At 40.8% G+C, this 26,312-nt stretch overlaps 1 protein-coding gene across 13 annotated transcripts in view; it reads right to left on the bottom strand.

Annotated features, from left to right (window-relative positions):
• MSRB3 (methionine sulfoxide reductase B3) overlaps window positions 1-26,312 on the bottom strand; it is a 157,677-nt gene that overhangs the window by 124,691 nt on the left and 6,674 nt on the right. For 4 of the 13 annotated variants that reach the window (XM_023643957.2, XM_070270335.1, XM_070270332.1 and 1 more), the window contains exons 2-3: window positions 4,674-4,837; window positions 3,072-3,199 (exon numbers count right to left, since the gene is read on the bottom strand). The exons of 4 other annotated variants lie outside the window; for them this stretch is intronic. In XM_023643957.2, the coding sequence (XP_023499725.1) occupies window positions 3,072-3,147 (76 nt within the window). In that variant the 5' untranslated portion in view covers window positions 3,148-3,199; window positions 4,674-4,837. Of the gene's footprint in view, window positions 1-3,071; window positions 3,200-4,673; window positions 4,838-5,373; window positions 5,443-26,312 lie in introns of those variants that run through there. 5 more of the 13 variants (XM_023643955.2, XM_070270331.1, XM_023643956.2 and 2 more) reach the window with 2 other exon arrangements.

Genomic DNA, 26,312 nt, shown 5'->3' with positions numbered 1-26,312 from the left:
TTATTCCATATTGAATAATACCTGAAATTAGGAGGGTACTGGCTAGGGACCAGAAATCTTTTTGATTTATAGTGATTTTTGTTGTAATGGGTTTTGACCAGGGAACAGTAAATTAAAGCAAGACTTCAAACTTTCACCTTAATTTCCTCTATCTCCAATTTTGGCCTCTTCCCTCCCTACTTGTACAAAGGACTTAGTAAAGGATTTTAATTCCCACTTTGATTTCATTTTTATTTTTCAAAATTTAAATAGTTTGTTTCATTGTTATTGAACTTAACAATTTCTTCAACATCTCTATATTTCTCAGAGTAAAATTCTGTTAGAGAAATGGACGATAAAGATTTTACTAATATTTAAGTTGTAAAATATGTAAACGCTGGAAGACTGACTCTCATAACACTTTAAAAAGTAAGTGGTGCTTGAATGGCTAAGGAATTATGGAATACTATTCCAGCCGATTCATTTATCAAATTAAAATGTGTTTGCAAGCCAAAAGGACAGAGACTTTCTCTGGGCTTCCATCAGTACTGGATAGTAAGAATAAAAGAAATGTGTTGTATAATTTTAGGACTTGAATTCTAGTTCAGCTGGATGTATAAGTAAAATAAAGAGATCCAACAACTGATTGAGATGGTGATTTCTCAAACATAAAGTGCATTTGTGGTTCCTATTGAAGTAAAAATAGTTAAATGAAAGATGGGACATATTTAAATGTTTTTAAAAGCCTATTGTACTAAAAAATACAAAAGATACATTTTTTTTTGCTACAGGTATTTACAGGGAACTTAGTAAACATTTACACATGCCGGCCACTGTACTAGGCACTTTTCACGTCTAGGTCTCTTTCGTTCCCACAGCAGCCCCTTCCAGTGAGTGCTATTATTATTCCCATTTTACAAACAGGAAAGCCGAGGCACACAGCTAGTACGTGGCAAAGCCAGATTTCAAATGCAGTCGAACCCTGGAATTTGTGTGCTTAAGCACTGTACCATCATGGTGACTTAAGAATTATCAGCTTTGTTGAATTTAATCTTTGAATCATTTTGATATCAAAACTTAGACATGTCTCAATTAAACAATTTCAGTATGAAACCATTTAATTCCACAATTGTCATATCTCGAGAAATACCCTGTTAATTAATCAGTTGTTCTCTAAATACTAAGCCTCTTGTGTGTGTAGCAAACTCATATTACAAGAACTGTGCTGGTGCTCTCACACACTGGCTGCGTACAAACTAAATAACCTCCAGCCTCCAACTGTTCTATGCGTAGCCAGTTATGAAACGTTCCGCATGACATGGGGACCACACTGACTGAGGTTCTTCTTTAAGCTCATGTAGAACTCTGCAGATAAACCTTGCCAGTTCTACAACCTGAATCTCTCTAACCCATGCCCTTTCTTTCAAACCTACTGTAATGACCATTGTTAAGGCTCTCGCACTTTGTGAGTCCCTCCAGCCTCAAATTCCTCCCATCTACTCTAGACGGGCAGTTCCGGGCACGGCTGGTGGGGCAGGCAAAGAGATTGGGAAGAGTGACTGAGGCCCCCAAGCATTAAGCTTCATTAGTCTCTCAAGTCACCGCAAATAGACATAAAAGCTTTCTTCGACATAGATATTTACTATTCAAATACAGCTTCAAGACAAATGTCCCATCCTCCCTTCTAATCCAGTCTCCACCCAGCCTTCTCATAGAAGCACCTGGAACTAGCACTGACCTTCCACCATGCTAAATGAAGTCATGTTATTCCCCCTTCATCCTTTCCACAAGATTTAAATTCCTTAAAACATCATAGAAGACACTGCATGATTTGGCTACCTTCCTTCCTCACCTCTTCTACTTGCCCACACTGGCCCAAGCTAGCCATATTAAATAACCTGCACTTCTCTGAACACACCTTGCTCTTTCAGCCCTTCATGTTTTGTCCACGCTACTCCATATATTAGAAACGTCCTTCCTCCTCTTTGGACACCTGGCTAACTGTTGCTCACAGATGGAGACTCATGTCAAACACTATATCCTTGATGAAGCCCTCCTGAAACTTCAGAGACCCACCCTTCCTTCCAAAATTCTTCCCTTAAGCAAAGAGCTAGGACCGTCCTCCTCTGGATTCCCCTAACATCCCAGGTATAAATACCATTAGTCTAGTCTTATCACCATATGGGTCAATGGTCCTCACACAGCTCCATCGCCCCCTTGTACTAGCTAAATAAGTAAATCAATTTGACCTTGTTTATCATTCTACGCTCAGTGCTTCACTCAATGCCTGGCACTCAGAGTTAACATTCAACGAATGTTTAATAAGTTGGAATTAAATTTTCTATACAATATAGTAATAGAGATATGTACATTAATAGAAAATATAAATAATATTGACAATAATATTCACAGAAAACATCTAACCACTGTGACTTTCATAATAAAATTAAAATATTAATGTTATAGGCACATGATGAAATTTTGGACTTTCATGCCTCACTTGTTTAAATGCTTAAAATCGCATTTTTAAAAAGTGTGATGGTTCCACTCCAAGAACCAGCTGTCACATGCTATATTAGTTCTGTTTATTTGGTCATTGTTAAGCAGAACATCTTTTCTTTTTAACCACAATAAATGAGCAACTTTATTAAACTAAAGTTGTTCATTTTAATTTTTTCTTTCCTAAAGGCATGGCCACATGTGGAATGAAAAGTATTTTTATTATCCTTTAACAAGATGAATGTCCTATTTTGTGTGATTTGGGGCAGTTTTTTATCAAGACTGCTAGCCTCTTATGAACATTATGATTTTCAGATGTGTAGTGTGCATTAAAGAACAAGAAGATATCCTGAAATATTAGTGACAATTATATATTGAGCAAGGAAACTGGACAATGTTTCCAAGGGTTGTAAGGATTGTGGAAATGAATGGTACTCAAAGTAGAGTGGTGATTTATAACCAATTTCCGTCTTCAAATTAGGGCCCCAGTAAAAGAAAACGAAATTTAGCAAAGCATTATGGTGCATCATTTCCTGCAGCAGAAACACCCGCAGGCACCAGAGCCCCCGCCAGTAGGTACAAGAAGCAGCAACCTGAGGGAAGCCCACAGGCTCGCAGGGCCACGGGCTGGCTTTTTGTCACCAAATGCAGCAGGTTGAATGCAGACATCACGGTGATTATCTTCACCAACAAAACGAGAGGCAAAGAACAGGGGCAAGAGCTGAGTAGGAGAAAAAAGAAAACAAAAACAAATTAAAACATCACAAATGTTAACCACATTCATTACACAATTGATGGTTATGGTTTTATCTGGAACTGAACACACACACACACACACACACAGTGTTAATAAATTTCAAATGGCTATTTTTCAGAGGGTGAGCTTACTTTCAACCCAGGCGTACTTATATCTCATGAATAAAATACACAAGATATAACAGTATCATCTGTGAATACATTTTGCAAGGGGTTCAGATAAGAGACGAAGTTTAACACAGTTGAAAGGAATTAGCATTTACTGAGTTCGGACCATGTGACAGCAACTGTCTGGGGCCTAATATACACATTGTATCATTCAATTCTTACAATAAACTGAGGAGGTAAGTTTTATCCCCCAATACATATGTGAGGAAGCGAAGCTCAGAGGTCCAAGGGCACAAAGCAAATAACCACTAGAAAAGGATGAGAAACCGCGTCTGATCTGACAGCAAAGTCATGTTCTTGCCTCACACCACACCGCGTTCTTCCAGTTATTTTTCATTTGCAAGTCTCCCTCCCTGGAGAAGATGGTAAAATACTGTAAGATTAAGAGATTTCTTTTTTTTTTTAACTGAGAGCCAAATAACCTAGGGACAGCCAGGAGATTCCCTTTAGAACAGTGTTGCATCTGAACAAAGCAAAGCGAATGTGAATTTTCATTTGATTTTACGATTTATAATTTCCAGGTCAATCCTGTGAATAATATTCACAACCTAGCCTTTAAAAAGGGTAAAAATATTCTTTAAAGCTTTTGAAAATGAATCATGTGGAAGAGTCTCAAAGTTGTGAGTGTGTTCAACGTCAGGGAAAAACCTAGTTAGGACTGTCTTTAAAGTTTTGTACAATCTTTCAACTGACAAAGGTTAACTTCAAATGAAGACGGAAATACTAGATGAATATTAACTTCTAATATTTTATTCAAAATTAGCATTATAAGTGACCTTAACCACTAAATGTCCAAAAATGGAGGCAAAATTAACGTCCTGTTCATTTCCTGACCCTCGTCCCCCCCTCAAAATAAAAGTCTGTTCCTGGTCTCCTCTGACCTCCTTGAAGAACAAACACGTAATAAACAGTAATATATTTCACCAAATCACTCTGGAGAATATCTGACAGAAATCCGCTTGTATTAACATGCCTGAACTCTGACTCCTCCAATCTAAACTCACTGCAAAACTAAAACATTTTTGTGTTACTAACTGGAGACAAAAGGGAGGAAGAGAGAAGGTAAGTATCACAATGCGCAGCCTGAAAGAACCGTCAAACATAAATAAACATGTCATTTTCACGAGTGACTGCAGAGCATTCCTTTGGAGCAGACTACTGACTAATAAAAGATCAAAGGTCTTTGCCTCACAACGCTATAAATAAAAATGTATTTTCTTCCCTGTGACCTTCTCTGGGAGGAATAAAGTGTGCACGGTAAATGTAATTACTTAGCAAAGCTGCAGCCTCCTCGTGCTCCCGCAGCTGACCGTAAAACGTCTTCCTCGTCTGTTTCATCAACTGCTGTACCAGGCGGCCGGCGCGCCTACCGATGGCGGCGGCCATCTGGCTTGTGTCAAAGCCGGCGCACAGGAAGAAGGGGAGTGATGTCACTCTGCAGGTCAGGCAAAGAACAAAGATGCATTCTACAATTAAAAGCTGAGGGCCTCAAATACCGGGGGGCCCTCCAGCATGATATGACTGCGTGATTTAACGTTCCCACTCTGTGGCATTTATTTCTACCCAAATAGCCAGGGCTCCATCTAGTGGCAAATTAGTTTTGCCCGGTTTTCTTTAAAAGCAAACCCAGAAAGTGCTACATGAGCACCAGGACAGTAGAGCAACTAAAGTGACCGAGAACTTTTAGAGCAGTCTCGTCTTCTGACACGGAAGAATGCAAAAAGCATGTCGTCACAATGTTCTCCATTTTCAAATCCTACAAAGCACGCATTCCATAGGTTAGGATTTGACAGAACCTTAATTATTTTAGTGCTTTAACCCTAATCATAGTAGAAAAAGCAACTAATTTTCCAAAATGCATGCAAAGTGACATTACTTAGTCTTCTGAAAATACGTAAGTGAAATGTAAAGTGAGGAACAGTTCAAAAGAATGGACGATGCCCCCAGATGCCCTGGTGAAATCAAACTCACAATCTTGTTCTTCCACAGAACAAAGGAATCATAGTTAGTATGACTCAACATGTGACACCAAGAGCAACTCTTCTCTAAAACAGAAAAAGAAATGTTTTGATGCTGACATGATTTAACAAAATTAATTTTTAACTAAGTTTTCCACTTATTTATGTTTGCAGTAATTTATGTTTACAGTAAATAAAATAAAACCCTTTGACAAACCGATCTAAAATACAGAATGCTTTTGCATGAAAGATGGGATGTTGTCATAGCTGTGCGTGAGCTAAGTTAGTTGCATTACCTTGGGCAAGTCACTTAACCTCTTGGTTACCTCAACTCTAAAATAAGTTAACTGGTAAAAAGCACTGGAACAACTCCTGGCACACAGTCTATGCTCAGCAAATGTTAGCTATTATTATTTAAATGTACAAATAGTTGCTATATATATATTTTTTTTCTTTGAGGAAGACTAGCCCTGAGCTAACTACTGCCAATCCTCCTCTTTTTTCTGAGGAAGACTGGCCCCGAGCCAACATTCTTGCCCATCTTCCTCTACTTTATATGTGGACACCTACCAAGCATGGCGTGCCAAGTGGTGCCATGTCTGCATCCGGGATCCAAACCGGCGCACCCCGGGCTGCCAAAGCAGAACATGCGCACTTAACCCCTGCCCCACCGGGCCGGCTGCGCTATATTTTAAAACTGTATGAATTAGAAATTTCTAACAGTCCATTTATACCCAATCCCACTTACAGTCAGCAGGCCATTCTCCAAAGACAGAGTCCTATTTATGACAGAAAACTTACTACTCTTTGATGGATTTCCACAGTGAATTATCCTAACGAAAAGGGAGGACAAAACTATCCTAAGGATAGCGGTTGATGACATCCTCGGCATGCGATGGGCCCTACTGTACGCACTTCACATTTATTAACTCTTGTAATCCTCACGGCCTTATGAGATAGATTACCATTTTCCCATTGTTAGATCTAGAGACTTAACAGAGGAGGTTAAGTCATTTGCCTAAAATCTCATAGCTAGTGAGGAGCAGGGCCCATGAGTAACGGACTAAACGAGTTACTGGATTTGAAGCCAGGCCACCTAGTCCGGGGCCAGTGCTTTTGACACACAGCTGGCAGTGAAGAGCCTCAACTTGTGCCAACACATCCTAAATGCCCTGGTCCTGTGTTTCTCCACTCTATAATGTGGCTGATAATAAACACTTAATAGGATTTAATTAATTCAAGAAGACTATTTGCAGATTCTCTCCCTCCAAACTGAGAGAAAAGAGCAGGGAGTGGAGGAAACGAAAAGTCTGAGACATACTCAGATTTCTAGATTTGATCTTTCTGTCCCACCAGATGCAACTCCCCTTTCTATTTCACCTTCAAAATTTTTCTTTAAACTCCTTGGATCCACCCTTAGGATACGTCCTAAAGACGCCAGAATTGACTCCACTTGAATCTACCAAAGCTTCCATATGTTGATGATATGGTACTTTTGAGGCCCAAACAAACCAACAGCTACTCCCCACTCCCCTCCCGTCCAAAAGTTCAAGTTTCAACTTGGCAGCTTTCTTCCCATTGCACTCCTTGAGCTGCCTGGGTGAGGACCTCGCCAGAAACAATCCTAGTCCAAAAGGAGGCAAAAGCAGCACACACTTCTGAGGGTGACAATCTTTAGGGAAAGAATTAGCATTAAACGCCCTGTAAAACCACACTGAGTTAGGATCACCCAGAAAATCTCTAATTCTCCAAGCTTATCCTCAACTTCCTTACTCTTGCATTGCCTTTCACTCAAATAATTGCATAGATTAATAACATTTACAGAGAATCAACACGTAATTTTTTTGAATGCACCAGACACACGTCTTACGCATCTTTCTAATTTCCCAGAATATCTAGTACATCGTTTTGAAAATATCAGGTGTTAAAAAGGGATGGGCAATACCTGATGAGCAGTATCACACGATGTGTCAGGAATAGCATTAGATTACATGATTGTCTATAATATCTTGTTTAAAACTTTTTGATGATTCCCCATTACATCTTGCAGGATATTCCAAACCATGTTCTGAGAAACAGGAGACGCCCTTTCAAACAAGTTTCATAGTCAAATAGTGGTGGAGATGCCATACAATATAAAGCGTCTAAGAGGCTTTGCAGTAGATATACCCGCTTGACTTTGTCTCCATTGGTGTCTCTCAAATGGTTTTGACCTTCTAAAACCCCTTTCTTTCCTATCACCATCCCACAGGACGCCTTCTGGTTAAGCCTTTGGATAAAGCATGACTTCCTAAACAAAGCCTCTGAAGTTCCACATCTAGCTGCTCCCTAACTGCTCAGGCTTTGGTCTTACCTTAGCTCCCCATCCCACCCCGCCCCACCCCATGCTCCTGCCCTGTCAACACACTGATCTCCCCCAGATAGGTCCGCTTTCTCCTACTTCCACCCCTATGTCTTTCTTCATTCCACATCCTTGCTCTCCTTGTCACCACACCCAACTCCTAGCACTCCTAACCTCTCATATCCTGGTTCCCTCTGAAGCGCCAAGCGGCTTCACAGCCCCTGTGATGACTTTCAGGGCACTCACTCGCTTACATCTCTGCCTCTCTCTGCTGGATGATAAACCTCTTAAACACAGGGCTGTGTCTTTTTCATCTGTGTATCCCAGTACCTCGCACCTACTGGTCATTCATGTACCGAGTGAACGAATGACCATGTAAATAACTGATTCTACGGAAATGACTGTTCAGGATCATTTCCCACCCTGCTATCTCTGCCATCTCAACTGTTAATGGTGCTTAAAGGCAATAGTTTGAATCAAAACCAGTTGGTTCCTTCATAGGAACCAGCAGTTCCTATGAAGAGGTGGAAAGTTGAAAATGCAATCTGACTTGAGATCCAAAGATAGCTCAGATGCCCTATTTTGGTTAAAAATGTTTACTTCATCTTTTTTTCACCCAGAACTCTGACATCCAAAAATTTGACCAAAGTTAGTTAGTTTTTTGGTTGGGTTTATTTTTATTTCCTTTTACTTTTTTCCTAGCAGTTGAACAATAAACTGCCAAAGAGAGATGGTACAAACAGGGAATCCAGAGACCTCACAAAGTTGATAACTAGCTCCAGAATAAACGAGAGGATTGTGCTGGCGGATGTAAGGTATCAAGCCTCAAGGTTGAATGCCTTCCCAAGAAATGCCGACAGAATGTTTCCATCAGTGGCTTTCCACAAGCTAGTAAAACGTCCTCCTAAAACTGCAGGGGAAAACAGAGAGTGGACAAATCTGAATTTTGTCAAGTAAGGACCAAATAAAAACAAAAAGCCCCAAATCCTAATCTCACCAGAATATCAGAAAAGAAAGATTATGTTAACATCAAGAACTAGGAAAGCAATCTCAAAATAAAGAACATTCTTTTGAATAGACTATACTTAGTTTTGTGGGGGGGGGGGGAATATTCATTGTTGCTATTTTTCTCACTTTATTACGCAAAGAAGAAACTTCATCATGGGTCAGCATTTGGGAGCCACAAATCTAAACGCCTACTGTAAAGTTGCACAAAAACACTGTTGTTCTTATCAGCACAGTGCCCGGCACCCAGTTTATGCTCAACCAATCTTTGATGAATGAATTGATCAATCATTGACCGCTTGAAATCAGCAGGCCATTAGCTAGCACTGAGCATCCCTTGGGTTAAGCAGATATCTTTCTGTATTCGTTATAACAAACAACAGAACCCTGGCTATCCAGAATCCTCAATCTTCCAGACCACTTAGAGATAACACTTTTAAGATAAGGAATTTTTAAAAGTTACTCAGTTCACCTATATAAATTCCAATTACATGGAAAACAATGTATTAGGAGCTGATATAAGATATAAGATATAGTCTGTGCTATGGAAAAACCTATTAGCCTAGATGGAAACATCAGATATGGGCGAAATGCCTTAACAGTGGTAGAAATAAACTGCCTGGAATTTCAGGGGAAGAAATATTGCTTCCAGCTCTGGGGAAGGGAGTGGCAGGGTTATGGGGGTATTGGGAACCAAAGAAAAGTTGCACGAAGAATAAATAATTTTTTTAATATCTCCAAGTTTAGCCATTTTTAAACGTTTTGATCTCAGGATCCCTTCACACTCCTAAAAATTATCAAGGACCCCAAATCCCTGTTGTTTATGAGGTTACACCTATCAATACTTACTATATTAGAAATTAAAACTGAGTAATTTAAAAGATATTTCCTTATTCCATTAAAAATAACAATAAATAAAAATAATATGTATTACAAAAATGACATTTTCAGTGAAAAATTACTGTATTTTCCAAAACACACCTATAGATATTACCTATAAAATGGGAAGTTTTACATTTCTGCAAATCACTTTAATATCTGGATTAAGAAAAACCAGCTGGATTCTTATCTCTGCTTCTGCATTGCACCTGCTGTGATATGCTGTTTTGATTGAAGTATATGTATGAACAAAGTCTTGCCTCACTCAGATAAGCAGTCGGAAAAGGGAGGAGTATGTTAGTAACTTTTTCAGATAATTGTAGATATTCCTCTTGGCTATTACACCAAAACTCAACATTTGGAAAACAGTGGGTCACTGGGTTATGCACATCTTTCACAGGATGACACATTTCCTTATCACTATAAAAGTCGTATTTATTAACATCACCACTGATTTCATCAGAAAAGTCTTACAATTCTGAGAAGCTGTCAAGCACACAGTGGCAAATACAAGTTTTCCAAAGTTTTGTTTTTTAACTTGAAAGCTCGAATTTTATCACTGCCAACAAATACTGTCAGTTGTTTCCCTTAAAGTGACAGAATCACTTCATTCATTCTGGAGAAAATGCTGCCAAATACCCAAGTCTAAATAACCACAGTCTGGCTGTTGGTCATTCTGTCAAGTAAAACGTTTCAAATGATCGCACAGTGTTCTTCCTGGAGACGACCACTGCACTTTGGTACACAGAAGCACTTTATAAAAGCGTATTTCCCGTTTCTTCCAACGGAATATTAAACGATACGTACTCGAGGTCAAGATTTAATAAAATTAATATAAAGTTCACTACTTCATCAAGGACATTCTAAAGTGAACCTGGCTTTTTCGCTGTGTGCATGTTAGTGAAGAAGAGACTACTAACAAGTCTGCTGCCACCAGCTTGATTCCCACCAAGACACCAGCAGCTTCACCCACTTCTGCGTCCGTAACATCAATGCAAATGTCAAACCAGTGAAAAAGGAAACAATATCTTAGTGTTAGCATGAAAATAGTTTTGACTTTGTGAATCCCTTGAAAGGGTCTCAGAGACTCCAGGGGTCCACAGTCAAAACTTTAAGAACTGCTGGTCTGGCACATTGCTTGGCACATAGTAAGCACAGTAAATGTTTAATAAATATCTGTTGAATAAATGAACAATGAACAGAGAAATACATTTACAATCTATCCCATAATGTTTAGGAAACAACAAATGGCTGGAAAATACTATCAGTAGTGTTTAGACTTCTTACTACTTCTAGAGGTAACCGGTGCACTTCCTGTTTCATTTAGTCTGTGCAGAAATGCACAGCTTTGAATTATTTTATCAGAGCGAGGAGAATAGTTATGACAGGATTCTGAAAGTAGCAACCAAAATGCTATGACTCCATTCTCTCAGTACCACCCTGAAATTTACAAAAGTGTACATCCTGCTAGGGGATAAGAAAGCAAATTCTGAATTAGAGCCATCTCCAGAAAAGGGAAATTAATTTGTTAATAAATTCTCTCAACATTCACTGAGCCCACATCACATACATGGCATTATGAGTTCATGCAACGCCTACCAATACAAACAAGGATGAGACCTCTTGGAAATGCTTGAGAAAAACAGAATTCTATCATTAAACAACTTTCGAACTAGAAGAAATCTTGGAGAACACCTAATCAATCCACCAGTTTTGAACATGAAGTCACCACTCACCACAGGCACAGAATTAGCTGTGAGGTGTTTCACAAGTAATTTGTTAAAAATTGTCTTCAGATGCCTGTTTGAGAGTACAGTTTTTAAAAAAATAACTAGGATGTGTTTAGAGTTCTCTCTCTAATAATGTCACCTTTGTTGACTTGTTTTCTGACATATTTTCTTGAGCAGGAGAGAAAAGAGTGGATTTACAAACAGCAGCACCAGGAATGTGCAGCCTAGACGACTATCCCTCAGTCTATAATCATCGACTGCGTACGACTATGTGAGTATGTTGCTCATGAAATAGCATCCATCATGTGTATCTCAGTAGGAAAAAAGGGGGAGAAAGAATGAACTGATCCACCTTTATTTTGCAAACAGCAAAACAGAGATAAAGAGACTTATCAAAGGTCAGCAGCCAGCTGGAGAAAACATTAGGCTGAGACCTCACTTGTCTACATGTCATAGTACCTACAGTGTCTTTATTATTCAGTTCACATCAAAGTAAGAAAAAGACACAAAGAATTGTACCTAATATTGACGATGCAATGGTTATTCTGTGTCCACTAAGAAGGGACACCAATGGTATAATTAAAATAGAATTATGGGCAAAGTCCATCGTCTGATGCTAATTATAACTCCATTAAACTCTCCCTTTTTTCAGGATTCCTGTTTTGTAAAGTATCTAGTCAAATATAAGGATTTATTCATTCTCACATTAATATTTTAAACTTCTATCATCAACATAAAACATAAATCTCTTTTTCTTCTAAAATGTACATTGATTTCTGTGGAAATTAAACAGAAACCTCATTAAAGATGGAGTCAAGAGGCCACAAGGGGGAGTTCTCATGCCCTGCCAAGAAAGCAGAGCCAACCAGAAAAAGAGAGGTGACTTCTCCCCGGCAAGGAGCTCAGCCAATGAGAGCCTGGCACCACTAAGCCAATGAAAAGACACTACACTTCAAACTCCCATCTCCTCCAGTGGACTCTGTTCACAACAGCCCTCCCAGCTAGCCTTCCCCTCTACAAAAGACTTTCTCCTCCCTTGCTGCTGGGGAGCCACACATGGCTCCCCATGGTGGAAGACTCCAAATTGCAATTCGTTGCTGATTTCTGAATAAACTCATTTTTGCTGGAGAAATAATTAGCGGTCTAGTTGTTTAAGGTCAACATTTCACAGCTCATAGCTTTTACATTATATATGTGTTTCACCTAAAAAGCTTTTCTTAACATTTAAAAAGTGCCAACAACAAGAAAGCAAAACCCACATAAGCAAATCATTTTTGATTACCATAAAAAATGTCTCCGGAATTTTGTAGCTTTTTTGACTGTTTCATTTTGTTGTGTTTATACAGTGCAGCTTGGTTTCACTTTTCTGGTACTTGAGTGCAAATTCGAACTTCGTCACTGACTAGTTAGGTTTCATTTGGAAGTTTCACTCTGAGCTTGCAAAGTCTCACCTGCAAACTCGCAGTTTATAAGGGCTTCCTCACAAGCTGCTACTAGAGGGGCACCTGGACACCCTAGATCAGCACTCCCGCCCCTGCCCGAAGGAACGCTCCCCACTGATCAGCCCTTAAGAGCCCCCTGGAACTCCCAGAACTGAAGCTCAAGGCCTCTTAGTGACATTTTATGGGGCTGTTTTCTTTACTGCAAACATTCTTCACTTGGTTTTTCTACAATCCCACACAGCATCATCTTCTTTCTCTGTTTTGGAAAATCGCTTCTGAATCTCTTGTGATATTTCCTTCTGGTTCCAAACCGTGGTTATGCTCCAGAGCTCCCCCTCCAGAACTCTCTGTATTTCTCACTATTTAATCTCTTTCTTGTAGATCTTACCTATTCTTACAGCTTCAACCTTCATTTCTTGAGAGTTTACTAGGGAGATCTAGCTCCAACAATGAGCCAAGCTCTAAGGCTATCTTCTAATATCTGCTGGGCGATAATAATATCAACGTGCATTTGCACAGTATGTTCTAATTTACAAGGCACTTTCATATACATATATATCTTATAAGAAAGACTGTTTAGTCCCACTTTATATTGTTATCCAAATATTTTATATGTCTACATCTTACTTTGATGATGTTGTTGCTAACGACAATCATTTTTGAGCACCTGCAGTAGGTGATTGTATACGTGTGTACATTAAATCACTTAATCCTCACATCCACCCTGAGGGAGACATTCCTATATGTGGCGGCCATTTGTGCTATTTGCCCAACATTTCTGGTACTCCATTTTTCTGGCACATGGTGGGAATGTACTTTCTGGCCCCCTGTGGTCAAATGAGACCATGTCACTAGTTCTGGACAGGAAGTTGCGAACAGAAAATGATAATGTGTGTCACTTTAAGCCAGAGCACTTAATTGTTAGTGTGAGCCTCTCCAGAACTTTCTTTCCTCTCCAACAATGACCAGCAATGTTCCACAATTTGATGGTGGCTGCTCCATTAACCACGATCCTGGAGTAAGGATATATGGAGCAGAGTTCCCATCTGACAGATTTGGACACGCAACACAAGCAAGAAATAAACCTTTGGTGTTTTAAGCCCTTGGGATTTGGGGATTATGTGTTCCAGCAGAAACTATGGTTCGGAGGATAACTCACTTGAGGTCAAATGGCCAGTAGTAAAAGATGGAGCCAGATCTTGAACTGGAGTCTATTTTAATCTCTTCTACTACATTAAAAGTTCCTCAAGGGCAGGGACTCTTGTGCCACAGATTGCTGTCCTTGTTTGGGAAAGTAACAGGGTTTGAAAGGATGAGTGGTCCAATACCAAAGACAATGAGACCACCTTGAAAAGCCCAGCGTGTCTCTCATTAGTCGTCCCTTCTATTCCTAAAAATCCCAAAGAGACTCTTACCTTGGGCAGAAGATACAGCTCTCCTCTCCTAGTCAGACACTAAAGGCCAGGAGGGAGCCACTTCACCATGGACCACCTGGAGCTAGCAAACTGGTCCCAATCCTTCAAGAACTAACAGTTTCACGTGGCTACCAAAGTGATTGGGTAGCTCCGGTCACAATAAAATGACCGACCACAAAGACCTCATTTCCTGAAGTGACTGAAAGCTCCCTGGGCACCAAACACCTTCGCTGCAGCTTCTCTCACTGATTTAACAAGTCAGTGCCCGGATGCAGACCTGAGAAATACAGAGCCCTGATTTTAATCACCCTATAAATACAAGAAAAATCAATCCACTTGCCATGATGCTAGAAAAATGTACATCCTTTCCAGTGGATAGAGATCATGCTGCTGGACCTACAGAGAAAGACTGTAGTAATAGCTCACTTTATTGCTTACTGTGAGTAAACAATATGCATAACAATACAAGCTTTTAGAGACAACCGATAGACAAAGGTTTGGCTGTGGCTTCAGAACAGAGTGTAAACATTAGCAACTTTACGTTTTAAAACAAAAAGAAAATGTACATAGCTAACAAAATGTAAAGAAGGCCAGAAAGGAAGGCAGAGGAAGGGGTAAGAGGATCAGGCCGCTCCTCTTATAAAGCAGGCGCAAGGGACACCAGTGAGACTGGTAAATGCTACCTGACGCTCAGCATCTACTCTTCCTTCTTCGGGTCAGTAACAGAACCTCTGCAATGTTAGCTGAACACACAGTTACATTTCTCAGCCTCCCCTGCTGTGCTGTGAACATGACACTGAGTTGTGGCCAATGGAATATGAGTCAATATGATGAGTGATCTTTCAGGTCACCTCCTGAAAAGACAAAGCCACTTGCTCAGACTTCCTCTCCCTTAGGAAAAGGCAGCCACTGCACAGCACGACACACTGAGACAGAAGCTCCTGGGTGAGGATGGCAGACATCACAGATCCTGAGGAAAACCTATCCAGCAGCCTAACCTGGGGCTACAAGGAGAGAAAAACAGATTTCTACTTCTGGAAGTCACTCTACTTGGGACCTCTCTGTCATAACAGATCGGAATGTAGCCTATCAAAAGCTGATGAGTAAATATATTAATGCTACAAAAGGACAATAGGGGAATTAAAAGACCAACAGATCAGTAAACAATGGCAGTCAGAATGCAGAAGAGAGAGCAGACGAATCGTTATTTTTCATAACCGGATAGCATCTGAAGTGGAGGAACTGAGAAGCAGTGCTATAAGGAGACTGAGCAGCATTAGGGAACTCTCAGAAGAATGACTTAAAACATCCCTCCCGAGGGCTGAGGTGGAGTTGGAGGCTGTTCTTTCCATCTCAAGTTCCCCTGTACCAAGAACCATGTGTAGGTTTTTGATCAAAAAATAAAGCTTATTCACGCAAAAAAGATGCAGTGCCTAATGAACCATTTCATCTAAAGAGATATTTGCCAAGGCAGGCTAAATCCTATGCCTGGAACCATCGACTACAGCATCGTGATGCACCACTAAAAGACTATTTTTAATGAGCCAAATATAAGCCCTAAAAATATGTATCCTTAAATCCTGTTTCAAATATTTTAAGTTAGAACTCTGCCACCATTCCAGGAATAGAAAGCTTTAGCACTGGAAACTGCAAATAAATATTTGCTCTTGTGTCAGAATTTTAGCATCCCTCCCCCAAGTTTACTTTCTGTTGCAGAAAGTCATAAAATTATGAAACAAAATTCTCATGATGGATGTGCTGTGGCTGGTATCTGATACGGCAGAGAAAGGAAAGTTTTATGGAAATGGACTCTCTCCATTCCATGGAAAGGTAAACCTTACTGGCCTCTATCTACTAACCTTTGACAGCATGTTGGACTTGGGAGGGAGGAGGAGCCCTGAACGAGATCATAGAAGGAAGGAAATACAATATTGTGCAACATGTTCTTTCTACTTTGTCCTACACTGGTTTTCTTTATTAACTGTAGGTGATTAAATCAAGTTTTAAAAGGAATTTGGGTATTACACATGCACCTCGAGCTATTTATCATATCCAAAACTCAATTTGTTTCTTTCTTCATCAATTTAATAATTCTTTCAAATTATTATTCTTTCAGTATCCCTGATCCTGTTAAAAAGTACCCTTGAGCCTCACAATCCCTGACTTCAAAACATACTACAAAGGGGTCAGCCCCATGGTGGAGTGGTTAAGTTAGCACGCTCCACTGTGGCAGCCCAGGGTTTCACCAGTTCAGATCCTGGGTGCGGACATGGCACTACTCATCAAGCCACGCTGAGGTGGCGTCCCACATGCCACAACTAGAAGGACCCACAACTAAGAATATACAACTATGTACCAGGGAGCTTTGGAGAGAAAAAGGAAAAGAATAAAATCTTTTAAAATTAAAAAAACATACCACAAAGCTATAGTAATCAAAACAGCATGGTACTGGCACAAAAACAGACAAACAGATCAATCAGTCAGAAGGGAAAGCCCAAAATAAAACCACACATCTATGGGCAGTTAATCTTTGACAACGGAGCCAAGAGCATACAATGGAGAAAGAAAGTCTCTTCAATAAATGGTGTTGGGAAAATTGGACTGCCACGTGCAAAAGAATGAAAGTAGACCATTATCTTGCACCATACACAAAAATAACTCTAAATGGATTAAAGATTTGAATGTAAGAACTGAAACTATAAAAACCCTAGAAGAAAATATAGGCAGTACACTCTTCGACATTAGTCTTAGCCACATCTTTTTGAACACCATGTCTACTGGGGTAAAGGAAACAAAAGAAAAAGTTAACAAATGAGACTACATAAGACTAAGAAGCTTCTGCAAAGCAAAGGAAACCATGAACAAAACAGAAAGACAACTCACTAACTGGGAGAAAACATTTGCAAATCATTTATCAGACAAGGGGTTGATCTCCAAAGTATATAAAGAACTCACACAACTCAACAAAAAAAACCCCAAACAACCCGATCAAAAAATGGGCAGAGGATGTGAACAGACATTTTTCCAAGGAAGATATACAGATGGCCAACAGACACATGAAAAGATGTTCAACATCACTAATCATCAGGGAAATCCAAATCAGAACTACAATGAGATATCACCTTACACCAGTCAGAATGGCTATAATTACCAAGACCCAAAACAACAAATGTTGGAGAGGATGTGGAGAAAAGGAAATGCTCATACACTGCTGGTGGGAATGCAAACTGGTGCAGCCACTATGGAAAACAGTATGGAGATTCCTCAAAAAATTAAAAACAGAACTACCACATGACCCAGCCATCCCACTACTGGGTATCTACCCAAACAACTTGAAATCAACAATCCAAAGTGACATATGCACCCCTATGTTCATTGCAGGACTATTCACAATAGCCAAGACATGGAAACAATCCAAGTGCCCATTGACCGATGACTGGATAAAGAAGATGTGGTATATATACACAATGGAATACTACTCAGCTGTAAAAAAAGACAATATCATCCTATTTGCAACAACATGGATGGACCTGGAGGGAATTATACTAAGCGAAATAAGCCAGACTGAGAAAGACAAACACTGTATGATTTCACTCATGTGGAATATAAACAAACACATGGACAAAGAAAACAGTTCAGTGGTTACCAGGGGGAGGGAGGTGGGGGGGGCACAGGGGGTGGAGGGGAGTACTTGCATGGTGACAGACAAGAAATAATGTACAACTGAAATTTCACAACGATGTAAACTATTATGAATTCAATTTAAAAAAAAAAGTACTCTCATCCACCCAGCCACTAATCCTCAAACCTGGGAGGCACCGTCCATCAATTTCTATTTTAACCATCCATATCCAATCAATACTAAGTGCTTTCAATTTTATCTCCAAGATATTGCTCAGATGCATCCTTTCCACCTCTCATCTAGAACACAGTAATGGCCTCTTAGTGGTCTTCCTGCCCCTGACCTGACTCCCTTCACATCCACCCTTCAGACTGCTGCCAACGCACTGTGTCCTCGCTCCAACCACGTTATAACCCTGCTTCATGTCTTCCGTGGCACATCAGCACCTGTGGGGGAAACTCAGCCAACCGATCCCGGCATTCAAGCCCCATCAGGCTCGCTTCTTTTCCTTGTAAAACCGCAGGCCCCAGTGCTCCCTGGGACACGCCACATTCCAGCGCCCTTGTCCTTTTCTTCATCTCTATTACGTCACACACTGCCTAACCCTCAGGAGGCCCTCAACAGTATTGTTGAATAAATACTCTCTTCTGACGATAGCCAACTATTTATTGTTTCCCACACACCTTTCCTACCCTCACCATACCACCCAATACTCTGTATTATACAAGAAGGAACTCTCTTCTTAACCTTCAAGACCCTTGATATGGCCGGGCTAGATATCGCCTCCTCTGGGACACTTCCCTTTACAGCTGTTGCCCTCGCCCGTCTCCCCATCCCTTCCTTTAGAAGATGAATCAGTCCTTCCTCTCTACTGCTTCCTATATCGGTACCTCTGTTAGTATACCTATTATCGCGTGTTACATATATGCCTCTCCTATGAGCTCCTTCAGAGTAGTCAGCGCTACTCACCTCTGTAAATAAAGGCTCAGTAAATGTTCTCACAGAACGGAACTCAAATGTCGCTCTCTCTGTGTTCCCCCCTCTCTGTGCATAATGCCCTGGCTCCCATGGGACTCGAGTCCTCTACAGTATCTTGGCTGTGCAGTAGGCAGGAAAGAGTCAGAGCTGTGTTTGAACTCCAACCCCATCACTTAACCAGCTGATAAATCTTGAGCAAATTAGCTACTTTCTCTGATCCTTACCTGCATAATGTATATCATAGCACTTCCTTAGGTTTTGGAAGGATTAAATGAGATAATGTTTTTGGAAGTAACTAGCAGACTGCTCAGTGAATTTTACTTTGCCTACTGAGAAGGAAAAGCTAGAGTGGGTCTGAGATAGCGCGTAGAGAATGAGTGCATGTGTGTGTGCTGGAGGGTTTAATTAGCTTAGTTTTGGACAGGGTAAGAATGAGGTGACTGTCTAACAGACAACTCAGCTAAGATTAATTTAAGATTAATTTTCCTATTTCAGCAATTATGCTTTAGCAACTTAAAAAAATCATTACCTTTGACAAAAAAGAAAAATTTCAAGTTTGCAAATCAACTGTTTCAATCATACAGAGTGACCTAACTTTATGCACGCATGAGGCAAATGTACTAATAAAACAGGAATTTGGAAAAGTAAACCTTTGGTCAACTCTAATCTGAACATCTCAGTAGGAGTTACGAAACTGTTGCAATTCCACTAAAACTGCAAATATCACCCACTCTCACTCAAAGATAACACCGTTCTAAACATTTTGTATCTCGACCCCAAGAATTACCCACAACGTTGGAGGCAGTGAATTCCCAGCAGTAACCCTGTGACTGACATTAATTTGTCATCTGAATGCCAGTAAATTCTACTGTTCCTAGGTTCTTCTTCCATACAGAATGCTAGCAACTTTTTATAGTCCATAAGTACACTATTATTTGCATTCAGGTTATTCTACAAGCATTTTCCAGGCTCCTAATTAAGATTTTTTTGGATTCCTCTCACCATTTAAATGTTGTTTTGCAAGGAAAGGTTAACTTGTTCTTTTTTTTTGAGGAAGATTAGCCGTGAGCTAACTGCTGCCAATCCTCTTCTTTTTGCTGAGGAAGACTGGCCCTGAGCTAACATCCATGCCCATCTTCCTCTACTTTATATGTGGGACGCCTACCGCAGCATGGCTTGACATGCGGTGCCATGTCCGCACCCTGGATCCGAACCAGCGAACCCCGGGCCGCCGAAGCAGAATGTGCGCACTTAACTGCTGCACCACCGGGCCAGCCCCTAACCTGTTCTATAACAGTCTGTGATTCCCTCAAATAACAGAAGAGCTCAGGAAACGTGCATGCACTTACTCTTCCATACCAAAAAAAAAAAAAAGAGGAAAAAATGCAAGGACAGAACCTAGCCAAATGACATATGAATGAAAACATCCTCAAGAACAGCTGAGTGAAGGTATAAGAGGCCATGTGGTGGCAATCGCTGAACACAGTGGATGCTATTATATAACTAATGAAAGAGAGAAAAATAATCCTAACAAGGGAAAACACGTAATATAAAAATTCAACAATAACCACACGGATGGATCCTCAGGCCCCACTGCAGTTAACAGAGGCCCAGCAGAAAAAATCAAAGGATCCAACACTCCTCCCACAGAGAAGAGCCGAATGCTGTTGCATCTTGTTTCCTTAAGTTTAATAATTAGATTAGTTCAGGCTCAATGATGGTTTTTAAGCACTTTTTCAAGGTCATAGAACCTAAAATATGACGTCAACTTTTCAAATCCCTATGAAAGATAAAAGCAAATAAAACATAGAAACCATATGGCAAAAGACCAAGCGGAAAAGATCATAAAAAGAGGATAAAACAACAGGACAAGGAGTTTCATCAAATATGGCCATGATAACATAAAATATAAATGATTTAAATGCACCTACTAAAAAATGACCCTCATATAGAGTTCCAAAACAAAGAAGTGGCACAGGGGGATCAAAAAAAAAACACAAGCAGAGAGAAAAAGAGAGACTGCACACACACACATGCACACGCACACACACAAAGACAGGGCGGCAACACAAGTACACCCCTTTGAAAAGGGAACTCACTCGTGTTCCCCCTCAGTCATATTCCCACCAGGTCTCAGTGACATGGTAAAGGTGAACGCGGTACAGAGGGAAACCGCCATCTGCACTGGAAACCAAACTAGGATAAACCCATTGAAAAACTTCTGCTGAAGTGCAGAGGGGACATACTGGAGAAAAGGCCAGGTCCCAACTCATCTCAAGTGCACACACTGTTCCTGCAAGTGAGTGAAAGAGAATCCAGCAGATTCCCCCTGGGATTCGAAACAGAAGGAGCCAAGGCCAGAGAGCAGGGAGGGTGCAGAGAGGGAGAGCTAACCACCAGCACGCAGGGCGTGTCTCGGCCAGCAGGGAACTCTGGCAAGCCCGGCCACTCTGCCGGCCACCCTAAGCAGGCTTCTGTGGCGATGCTCACGCCAAGCATACCAAGGATTTGGGAAGTGCTGGCACGGCTGAATTTTGAAAAAGGCAAGCACTAAGGCACAGACAACTGAATTAATTTGCCTAAGATCACATATCTAATAATAACAGAGCTGGAAACCAAGAGGAAAGACCATTTCCAGGAGTCAGTGGTCAATGTGTTGAATGCCCTGAAGTCAGGAAGACCGGGGAACACAATTGGCTTTAATGACGTGGACACCACTAGCGGCTTCCGCCAAAGCAGTTTCAGTGCAATGGTATAAATGGTTCTTCTCATTTCTTAGACCCTATATTCAACCCATCAGCAAGGTCTTAGTTCTGCCGCCAGCGCTCTGGTCCAAACCCTAATCAACTCTTATCTGAACCACTGGCCTGGGCCTAAATTTTTACCTGCTTCCACCGTTGGCCCCTACAATCCATTCTCCACACAGCAGCCAGAGCGACTGCTTTAAACTGCCAATTGGATCTTGTCACTCCCTGCCTAAAAGCCCCTAACGGCTACCACCCCACAGAACAATATCTGAACTCCTCGTATGGCTAACGGCCCCAGCGGACTGGCCCTCCTCTCTGCCCTCGACTCGAACCATTCTCCCTCCTGCTCCCACCACAAAACGGTGCTCTGTTTACCACAGGCCATGCTGCTTCCAAACTGAGAATGACAGTGCCTGAGGACCAGGCCTGAGTCTGGCTCACACGCATCCAGAGACTGGAGGAGTCGGCGCCCGACATGCAACGCGGCTCAATCCCTATTTCTGGATGGACGGCAACCAGAGACAGCAAGGACGTAACAACCTGTAACACAGCCTGGCCACGGGCGTGGAAGGCGGAGGCGGCTCTCTGTTTGTTTCTTAAGACGAGAAAAGCCTGAGAATGTTTAAATAAGGGACATTGGGAGACTATCCAAGAGCTCGGGAAACTTGAAGACGTCATAAAGCCACAGAACGTGAGAGAAAAAGTTAACCAATTGGCTACTTTAGGGAAAAGATTAAAGCTATACAAGAGAGTTAGGGTACAAAGGGACTTTCTCTCTCTATGCCACAGTCTCCTGTTCTGCAATTGGAGGGGTTTGGGTAAAATCAGTAGTTTCCAGCACCATCAAGAGCTTCCTTTTACTTAGTTCTTTTCGCTCATGGTCTCCCTGGTTATTCCACAAGGAAGTTCTGACTAGTGGTCATATATGTCTGATTAATAAAATAATTATACTGAAATGCAACTTCTTGGGGAAATCTGAAGCTCAGGAAGATTAAATGATTCATTTAAGGTCACATAAATCGTTTTTAAAAGAGGATGTCATTGTCTAAATATGAAGAAACTGGTCCAAATTACCACAGGAAATCAATGGAATCAATGCCAAGCCATAGGCCTAAAGTAAAAAAGTGAAAGATTTTGGAAGGATAATGAAAAAGGCATATTTTTCCCTCCAATTAAAATAAAATAAAAGCAATAATAAATCCCAGAGAATAGAAAAAACAGAAAAGCTGTATAAGAAAATCCTGGTCTACCCATGAAGAAATTAAACTGTGGCATGACTCTGACACCTGGTGCTGTCCGAGAGAACGAGCCTGAACGCCACACTAGGGTCATTCTTTCCTGAACGTCACAGAAACATTTTAACACCTTAAAAAGTTAAATGGGAAAACAAAATATAATTAAAAGAAAGGACAACACAGGAGTCAGAATAGTGTAATGGTTAAGAGCACGGACTCTGGAACCAGACTGCCCAGATTCAAATCACAGTCATACAAATTATTGAACGCCTCTGTGCCTCAGGGCCCAATCTTAATACATGAGTTATCATGAGAATATTGTACCTCCCTGAAAAAATTGCCACAGGCAGTAAATGACTTAATGTATGTAAACAGCGAATATTTAGACTAGTGCCTGGCACATCGTAACATCCGTATGTGAGGATTTGCTATTATTATGATCACTTTTATTATTATTATTATTATTATTATTATTATTATTATTTGATATATGGATGATGAAGCTTGAAAGCAATGGGAGAAGATACAAAGATTTGACTCCACAGGGAAACACAAGAAACCTAATGGATAAATGTGCAAGGAGCAGAGATAAATAATCAGAAAGTAGAAAAACAGATAGATAAAAGAAGTGCTAATCTCAAAAAAATGAGTTACATACACCAATATGTGTAACAGAATGTAGTGGGGGGAAAAGACAAGTCACAGAAGATGCAGAGCAGACAATACCATTTATACAGAGTTCCCAAACATGCAAAACTAAACAACAAAATATGCAGGTAAAACTATAAAGAAAGCTAGAGTTTACCAGTTACCATCTGTGTTAAGTGATAATCTCCAAATGCATGACTGTGGGCTCCTCTGAGCAGAGGGATGACATGGAGAGCGACGGGTGAAGGTCACACAGGCAGCTTCCACGTTCCATTTCTGAAGCTGAGCAGGGGTCCCCAGATTTTTAAAAATTATTCTTAATGCCTTACATAGATGTTATATATTCTTTTTGTGGGTGTGAAACATTTTATCATAAAAAGGGGCAAACACTTACTAATATATTTTAAAGGCAAGAAAAGATACTTTTGGGCTGGCCTCATGGTGCAGTGATTAAGTTCAGCACACTCCGCTTCAGTGGCCTGGGTTCACAGCTTTCGATCCTGGGTACAGACCTACACCACTCATCAGCCATGCTGTGGCAGCGACCCACATATAAAGTGGAGGAAGACTGCAAAATGTTAGCTGAGGGCTAATCTTCCTCAGAAAAAAAAAAGATATTTTTTAACCTATCAAATTAGCAGGGGTTTTTTCTTTAAAGCTCAATGGAGAAGATTTTCATCTTTAATGATTAGACCAAATTAACTAGTTTAAGAGTTAAATATACTTCAAAGAGGGTCAAAGACAAATTCTACTGGCAGCATACCCTGATGAGAGAGGACTTTACTCTCTGAGATAGATCATAGAGTCTAAATAAGCAATTCTTAGCTGTACACTTAGGGCAACCGACATAATATCTAGTGCTTAATGCCATGACTTCAGATCGGACATGTAACACGATGCTTCTCCTACACTGTAACCTATCCTCTAAATAAATACTAAATCTTTAACGGGTTATGTCAGTTTGCTTACGGATCAAATTACTGGGCACACAAAGCTACAAAGTTCAAACATTAGGTCTTAGTCGTGGAATAACATTTATATCTAGTTCCACAAAATAGACAGCTTGAACCTAATGTAACAAGAGAAGACACAATTTTGTATAATTTATTAATCACGTTATTTCCATTAAAAATTATGAAAGCTACCTGGAGACTATGAGACAACTAATAGATTACAGAATCTTAAAGCAAAAGCAGTATCAGGTATCACTCAGTCCAACTCATTCATTCTGCGGATGTGGAAACTGAGGCACAGGGAGCTTAAATGCCCTAGGCAAGAACAGGACTAGGAAAACCCAGTCTCCAACTGGCTATCCAATGCGCTTCTCATCGCACTGCACAGACTCGCTGGCAACATGAACATCTACACAAGGATGCAAATATGCTAATGAATCTGCCATTTTCAACTGGCTCTGCACACAGGTAAACATCCTCGGCCTTCAAGCCATCCTCCTCCAGGCGCCCTAAGGCAGTCCGACTGGAAGGCATGTTCACACACCAAGACATCAGGAGCAAGGACCACAGTGCATGCACTTGTTCTTTTTCACTCTCAATTACTGTGAGACCAGAGCTCCAAGACCGCCATGGCCCCTCACCCACTGTCCTATCTAATCTCCCGGACTATGTACTGGGAGATACGGCCCTACCTTCCCCTAGGTGCACCCCACCAATCTAAGATCAAATAAGTACCCACCTACAACAGTCACCAAAGATCTCTCCCAACCCCAGCCCAGCCCAGATTCCCTGATAACCAAACTCAGTAACAACAAGGGAAAGGAAAGTAGAAACGAACAACGCAGGGCTCTCTGCTTTACACGAGGGCCATCCTGATGTTTTTTAAAGACTCTAACATGTAGCACAGGCTTACTTTCAATACTGCCTTAAGTTTAACACACGTACTGAAGGGTTGGTCTTTGGGGATTTTTTTGCCTTTAAATAAAATAACTGACCCAAGAAACCATAAAGATTCATTGTGTAACTCATAGTAACAGAAGACAACTATGTCATGGCCATAAGGGAGGCTGCTGTAGGTGTGTACTTGCATGCAAATCATCTACTAATTTCATCTTAAAAACAGCACTACAGCCCAAAGAATGATGCTCAGATACCTGACAATATAATTTTTTAAAGTATTCATGTACGAACCCCTGAGGCTAACAGCCCAGTCTTAGCATAAAGTGCATTGCCGAGCATAAAAAGCAGCTGCTGTTGTAAGACGATGTTGAGAAGTTTTCCTGTCGTTCCAAAATTTCAGCTATGACTCAAATTTTCAAACAGAAGCCTCCACCCCATTTTAAGGGAGATGACGACAAGCCACCAGACACTGAGAGAGAACCCACAAAGCAAGAAAGCAGGCGTCGTCTATAGACCATGCGTCACCATTTCCACATCTGTGTACTTTCCAACACACGAGAATCCTTTTCTATCTTAAAAAACTCATTTCAAATTTTTAGAGTGGCTTTTTGCTACTATGTATCTTCTCAGTCAACAGCTACTAAAAGCACAACCATTAGCATATGGGAGGGTCCCTTTTTGAGTTAGAAATTACTCAATACTGTATACTGAACATAAATAGGTCAGTGCAGACAATGTTACGAATGTACTATGTTTAGAAACTTAGGCTCAGGATTTACCGTTGGTCAGGAAGCCAGGCCCTGAGAACACACTTCCGACACCAGCCGGTCCTCTCTCCTTCACCCGTCACCATGTCCCTGTTTCACAAACCTCTACAGTCTGTGCAAAGAAAGCCCCTCATTGAAGTCAGGTATCAAGAAATTGTTTCCAAATCAGCACCCAGCTGGGGAAGCCAAACCTACACATGTCAGGTGACACTGCTACTCCAGGTGACCCCGGCCAGGGTCGGAGGTCAGGGCACCGTGGCCAGAGTGATCAACTCAAGTGCTCGAGAACC

This window comes from Equus caballus, chromosome 6 (assembly GCF_041296265.1).
Source record: "Equus caballus isolate H_3958 breed thoroughbred chromosome 6, TB-T2T, whole genome shotgun sequence".
Lineage (NCBI taxonomy): Eukaryota > Metazoa > Chordata > Mammalia > Perissodactyla > Equidae > Equus > Equus caballus.
The sequence above is the reverse complement of the archived record's forward strand: the minus strand, read 5'-3'. Positions and strand labels throughout refer to the sequence as shown.